At 33.5% G+C, this 7,421-nt stretch overlaps 1 protein-coding gene across 1 annotated transcript; it reads right to left on the reverse strand.

The window, feature by feature from the left end:
* Positions 1-1,913: 1,913 nt before the first annotated feature.
* On the reverse strand, positions 1,914-3,005 carry LRP88_11533 (uncharacterized protein; the record flags this gene model as incomplete). The annotated part of the gene is made up of 1 exon (XM_083247959.1): positions 1,914-3,005. The coding sequence occupies one exon, from the start codon at positions 3,003-3,005 to the stop codon at positions 1,914-1,916; it is 1,092 nt and encodes a 363-aa protein (XP_083096238.1).
* Positions 3,006-7,421: the final 4,416 nt, after the last annotated feature.

Genomic DNA, 7,421 nt, shown 5'->3' on the forward strand with positions numbered 1-7,421 from the left:
TTTAGTTTTTAGAACTAGGTATAAAGTATTTAAAAAGCTAGAAAAAGCATTTCTAGCTATTTAATTAAATATAAAACTATATAGTATTTTTTTTATATTCGTAATAATTTTATCTTATTATTAAAGAGTATAGATAAGCTATTATAATTTAATTAAAAATAAATTTCTGTAAGACTTAAAATAAGTCTTAAGGTAATTTTTATCTTTAAAATATAGTTATTTTACCTATAGCTATATAGATATTAGTAATTATACAATAAAAAAAAATTAATATAAGGTTATTATAATGGCCTACCTTATAAGTATTTTTTCTTATTTTTACGGTGCTTATATAAGCTATTATAATTTAATTAAAATTTTTATTTTTTTAGAAGCTTTAATTTAATTGTTTTAATATTATTAAAATAAAAAAGATTATTATTAGGTAATAAAAATAAATAAAGTAATAAAAAACAGGAAAATAATATTAAGGACTGAATAATAAATATATAAATAGTATAAGGTATATAGTAGTTATTTTTTTTGACCTTTGTATTGCTAATTAAAGTTAGAATCTTCTTTTAAGTTAAAAAAATATTTTAAGGTAAAGATTAAAAATAAGCCTAAATACTAAAAATTTAATTTTAAAATATTATATTTATTTACTATAATAATATAGCGTACATGTATAGCTTGCGTGACAAACAAGCATGCGTGACATAGGTATTTATACCTTATAAAAAGAAATTAAAAAAGCTCTTAAAATTTAAGATAAAGCTTAAAATAGATAAAGTTTTAATATTAGACTTATTATATAGTATATTATTTTATATATTTTTTTTTAGAAAAATCTTATAATACTCCTTATAGGGTAGTATAAAAAAAAGTATATTCGCACTGTATATTTAATTATTTCTCTATAAAGGGCTTTTTTAAAAAATCTGAAAAAATTATTATAAGGTTTCTTAAAAGATTAGGTTTATAAAAATACTCTTTGTAGGTTTCTACCTATTTTATAGAGAAGGTTAAGAGGTCTAGGGTAAGTGGGATTTTAGTAATACAGTATGCTGTCACGCATGCTTGTTTGTCACGCAAGCTATGCATATACGTTATATATAATTCTTAAAGTATTATTAATATAAATATTATATTTATACTAAGCTATCAGTTGTAATATTATGTAGAAACCTTTAAAGTATTAAAAGAAATATAATACTTAGTAATCTAAGATTAAATAAACTTAGAATATCTAATTATAGGATATATATTTTTTATATTTAGTTTTTTTTCATATAAATAGTAGGTTTACATTTATAAATATAAAGTATTAATATTAATACTTATTAAAAAAATACTAAAAAAAACCTTAATAATAAGAAAAAATTATAGTACTTAATAATTTAAAATATAATTCATATAAGATATAAGTTATAATATTAATACTCAATATTAACATCTTTATTTAGTATTAAATAAAAAATTAATAACATTTTATAATTAAGTTAGATCTAAGTACAAAACTATAACGTACATGATAAGCGAGTGTTACAAACAAGCGAGTGTTATAAAAATCCCAACCTTTAAGATAGGAATAGCTGTAAAAAATACAACAAATCGTCTAACCAACCAAAGCTAATCGCTATACTCTTCTTTAGATATCGCTACAACTATTTGAGATGTTCTTGCATTATGTCCCGTCTTTCCGCATCCTCCACAGCGCCTTTCCCTCGGCCTCGCTGACCCTCCTTGACCACCACTTCTCGACGATTCGCCCTCTACCCGCCCATCTATACTAATCTGATCAATTGCTCCTTGCTTCTCCTACTATCATCACTGCTCCTTTCTGTAATCGGGTCCTTTTTGCCCTCCGGCGCCGACTTAGCAGGTCGTTTGCCTGTCGAAGGTCGCGGTTCTCTGCCCTTAATAAGATATTCTCATGCATCATTCATTGCCTTTGTTCCCTTAGCTAGTGACTTGAGAGCTCCTAGGATCGACTCTGGAGAGCTACTTTTATGCCTTCTGATTCGTCTATCGAGGTATTTAGACTGAGATTCGGCCTCAAGGACCGTCTTTGGCGTCCTTGAAACCCATGTGGTAAGGGGGCCGGCCTCCTCCTCAACCGGCGTCGGGGTCCGTAGCTGCACATCAAGCTTCGAAATCACGCTTTCTGCGTCAAGTGGAACAAGTCCGGCCCCTCTAAAAGCCGCCTTGATGGCTTTCTCCGTCATAGTGGCCTGGAATGCGGCGTAAAAGGCGGCAAAGAACTCGGTCTTGGAAACGTGGGTTATCGAGCATCGGATCAGATGCTCGATTTCTCGACCGTATGCCTTCTTGAGTAGGCTAAAGTACCCGACATCAAGGGGCTGAAGCAGGTGAGACGAATGAGGCGGCATACAGAGTGTAACAATCTTGTTCGCCTGGCAATATTTCTCAAACTCGAGAGAATGGTGACTTTCATGGCCATCGAGGATCAGAAGACGATAACGACCAACCGATCGCGTCTCTGTACACCGGTCAAAGTGCTTCAGCCATTCAAGACCTAGCTCATTATCGGTCCAGCCATTGGGAGATGTTGCAATAGCCCAGTCATCCGGAAGGTTGCTATCCCGGTACCAGTTGGCGAGGTGATATTGGCCCGTACCAATGATGAACAGCGGGATCGCTCGGCCTTCCGCATTGATCGCCTGGATGACGGTAATCCATTCCCGGTTTCCAGGCTGCACTGATTTCGGCTTTTCACGTCTTTCAGAGCCTGTGACGACCATTCCGCTTGCAATAACGCCCATCATAAAGCCAACCTCGTCAAAGTTGTAGATATTAGCTAGGTCAATACCGTATTTGGCGATTGTGTTCTCCTCGAGCTTGAACCACTTTTGAATCGCAGCTGAATCTTCGCATTTGGCCCTCTGGTAGTCGTATCTACGAAAGAAACGCGTCTTGAGCTCATCATGTCGCTTGACGAAGTTGGAAGCCCAACGCTTGCCGACGGGTGATGCGTTCCGGTCGGCGAGCAGTCGGTTGGCCATTTCTTCCACACCGCGCAGTCGCGGGGGAAATCCTCGCGAAGCTAAGTCAAGAATGAACTGAACTATGGTCTGTTCCTCTAGATCAGATAGTTTCCGTGATTTGGGGGTAGTATCGTGTCGAGACTGTATGCCCTTGTGGCGACGCCATAATCTCATAGGATCAACTTTATAGATCTTTGCGGCGCGTCGGAGAGATAATTTTCGGTCATTTTGAATAGCGCGAAGGGCGACGATGATATTGGCATCATTATTGAACTCAGGCATATTAGGTGGTTAAGAATCAATCCACGAAGCGGACCTGTTGTAGGTTAAGGGATATTTGTAACACTCGCTTGTTTGTAACACTTGCTTATTATGTATGTTGACTATAATATAAAAAACTAAAAGCTATTAATAGTATAAATTGTAACAGAATTAATTATTAAAGTTACTATGAAATTTTAAATTTAAAAAGCATTAGCGCTAAGACTTAATATTAGATTAAAACTTAGTAATAAATAAATGTTAATAAGTTTAATAAGTTAAGTTAATTAAATTATATATATAATATAACGTATATGCATAGCTTGCGTGACAAACAAGCATGCGTGACAGCATACTGTACTACTAAAATTCCACTTACTCAGACCTCTTAACCTTTTCTATAAAATAGGTAGAAACCTACAAAGAGTATTTTTATAAACCTAATCTTTTAAGAGATCTTATAATAATTTTTTTAGATTTTTTAAAAAAGCCCTTTATAGAGAAATAGTTAAATATACAATGCGAATATACTTTTTTTAATACTACCCTATAAGGAGTATTCTAAGATTTTTCTAAAAAATACATAAAATAATATATTATATAATAAGTCTAATATTAAAACTTTATCTATTTTAAGCTTTACCTTAAATTTTAAGAGCTTTTTTAATTTCTATTTATAAGGTGTAAATACCTGTGTCACGCATGGTTATTTGTCACGCAAGCTATACATAAACGTTATTTCTTAACTTATATAAATATATAACTAACGTGTTTGATAAGCAAGTGCAACAGACAAGCAAGTGCAACAAAAATCCCTCACCTTACATCTTTCTATTTGATCAATTGATTTACAACCACCTAATATGTCAGGCCCTAGTAATGAGGCTAGAATACTTCTAGCACTTCAAGCTATTCAAAATAACCTAAAATTAAGTCTCCGACGTGCTGCTACTATCTATGAGGTCCGTTATTGGACCTTATATCGCCGACAGCAAGGCATCCAATCTCGACGCGATACTATCCAGAAATCGCGCAAGCTATCTGATCTAGAGGAAGAGATCCTTATTCACTTCATTCTCGATCTAGATTCGCGAGGATTCCCCCCTAGGCTTCGTGGTGTAAAAGAAATGGCTGATCAATTGCTTGCCGACCGCGACGCGTCACCAGTTGGCGTGCGTTGGGCTTCAAACTTCGTCAGGCGACACCCAGAGCTTAAGACGCGTTTTTTTCAGAAATACGACTACCAGAGAGCCAAATGCGAAGATGCAACGGTTATCCGTAACTGGTTTCGCCTCGTGGGGAATACAATCGCGAAGTATGGCATCCGATCAGATGATATCTATAACTTTGATGAGACTGGCTTTCTTATGGGCATGATTGCAAGCGGAATGGTTGTCACAGGCTCGGAAAGACGTTGAAAGCCGAAATCAGTGCAGCCTGGAAACCGGGAATGGATTACAGTCATTCAAGCGATCAATGCGGAAGGCCAGGCGATCCAGCCGTTTATCATCGGTGCGGGCCAATATCACCTCGCCAACTGGTACCGAGAAAGCAACCTCCCGGGCGATTGGGCTATTGCGACGACCCAAAATGGCTGGACTGATAATAAGACCGGTCTTGAGTGGCTAAAGCACTTTGACCGGTGTACAGCCAAGCGATCAAATAGTCGCTATCGTCTCCTGATCCTCGATGGCCACGAAAGTCACCAGTCCATCGAATTCGAGAGATATTGCGAGGAGAAGAAGATCATCCGGCTTTGTATGCCACCTCATTCCTCTCACCTGCTTCAGCCACTTGACGTCGGGTGCTTTGGGCTGCTGAAGAAGGCTCATGGTCGAGAAATAGAGCATCTGATCAGATGCTCTATCACCCACGTTTCAAAGACCGAGTTCTTTCCGGCCTTCTACGCAGCACACGAGGCCACTATGACGGAAAGAAATATCAGGGGGGCTTTTAAAGGAGCCGGCCTTGTTCCCCTTGACCCTGAAAATGTGATCTCAAAGCTTGATGTGCAGCTACGGACTCCAACGCCGGTTGAAGAGGTAGCTAGCCCCTCGACCCCTTGGGTCTCAAAGACCCCGAAGACCGTGCTTGAGGCTTGATCTCAGTCTGAATACCTCGAGAGACGAATTAGAAGGCATAAGAGTAGCTCCCCAGAGTCAATTCTAGGAGCCTTAAAGTCTCTTGCAAAGGGAACAAAGGCAATAATGCATGAGAATGCGTTATTAAGGGCCGAGGTCAAGGACCTTCGAGAGGCGAATGAGATACTAAGCCGGCGCCGGAGGGCAAAAAGGACTAGACTACAGCGAAGAGGGGTAATGACAGTAGAGGAAGGAAGGCAAGCAATTGATCAGATGGATGTGGATGCGCAGGTAGTTGCGAAATTGTCGAGAAGTGGTGGTCGAGGAAGGTCGGTCGGGCCGGGTGTTCGGCGCTGTGGTGTCTGCGGCAAGCCCGGGCATAATGCAAGGACCTGTCAGGTAGTGATTGAGACGTCTGGGGAAGAGTATAGTGAGTAGTTTTAATTGATCAAATGGTTTGTGGTATTTTTATTGCGATCTCTAGTACGAAGGTTAGGATTTTTGTTGCACTTGCTTGTCTGTTGCACTTGCTTATCAAACACGTTAATAGTAATTTGAATAATAATTTGGGAATAGGAAATTTAGAATTATAAAAACAATTAATAAATTTAATATTAAAAAATATATTATAAAAAAATTAGAGGTTTTTTTTAAATAGTTAATATATAAGTTACTTATAATGGATAAAGCTTATATTAATATATTATTAAGAATATTAATAATTATATAAATATATTTTATTAAGTTAATTATTTTAATATTTTAAGCTTAAAATATAAAGGTTTTATTACTATAATATTATTTCTTAAGACTTTTTATATTATTAAATACAGAATGTAAATAATAAGTCTTATAACTTGTTAATATTTAATTACTTAAGATAAAAAAAATTCATAAAAAGCTTAAAAAATATATAATTATATTAGTAATAAGTCTAACGTATATAATAAGCGAGCGTCGCAGTCAAGCGAGCGTCGCACCATACTGTATAGTAATAAATAGCTAATTTCTATTTTTCTAAAACGCGCTACAAAATATATAAAAATCTAAAAAAAAATATTTATTATTATCTAATTAGTAAGGAAACTATATTATATTTTCTATAGAATTTTAATAAAATTCCTGTGTATATAAATCACTAATTATACAGTGTGAATAGGTTTTTTAAAAACTAGCTTATTAAGAAGTTTTTAAAAATAAATTTTTTTATAAATAATAGCTACTTATATTACTAACTAAACTTTTAAATTATAGCTATTTTAAGACTAAATTAGTTTTATAAGAAGTTTTTAAAATATACTTTATAGATTGAAATCTAAGTGCGACGCTCACTTGTCTGCGACGCTCGCTTATCATATACATTATATATAATATAATTAAGTATATTTAGAAAAGATTTTATATAATTTTATATTAAGCTTTGAAGGAGGGTATATTAAGATTCTTAGCTAAGTTAATATAATAATAATTCTTAATTATCCTTAATATGTATGATAAGTATGCGCTGCATTTAAGTAAGCGTCGTATATACTGTATAGGTAAAAATAGTAAAACTTTTAATTTTTAATAATAATGAAATAAAATAACAATATTAAAAAAACTTAAATGGTTAAATAAATATAAATAAATATATAGTAATAGAATTATTAAGACATACTAATTAAGGAAAAATAATAAACTTAATTATTTAATAATGTTATATTTATAATAAGCTTAATTATAATTTAAAGATTTATTAAATAATAATGAAACTATTTAACAAAAATTTTAATAAGTAATTTTAACTAATTAATTTGTAATATTTTTATTATAATTTATATTTTAAAAAAATAGAAAAATATATAATTTATTTATATAAATAACTTATTTATTATGTATATTATTTTATAAATTTATATTAAAAGGTTGTATGAGCTAAATAAGGCCTAGTACTAAGCCATAAGAATTAAATTAAAAAATAAGTATTATATAAAGTATTCATAATATATAATATATAGTATAACGTGCATGATAAGCGAGCTGGTTAGTGAGATTTATACCTAGGGTGGTGATTTAGTTAGTGATTTAATTACTGACTACAAAATCAGTCTTA

This window comes from Fusarium phalaenopsidis (assembly GCF_050370095.1).
Source record: "Fusarium phalaenopsidis strain FUZ10S chromosome Unknown contig_32314, whole genome shotgun sequence".
NCBI lineage: Eukaryota > Fungi > Ascomycota > Sordariomycetes > Hypocreales > Nectriaceae > Fusarium > Fusarium phalaenopsidis.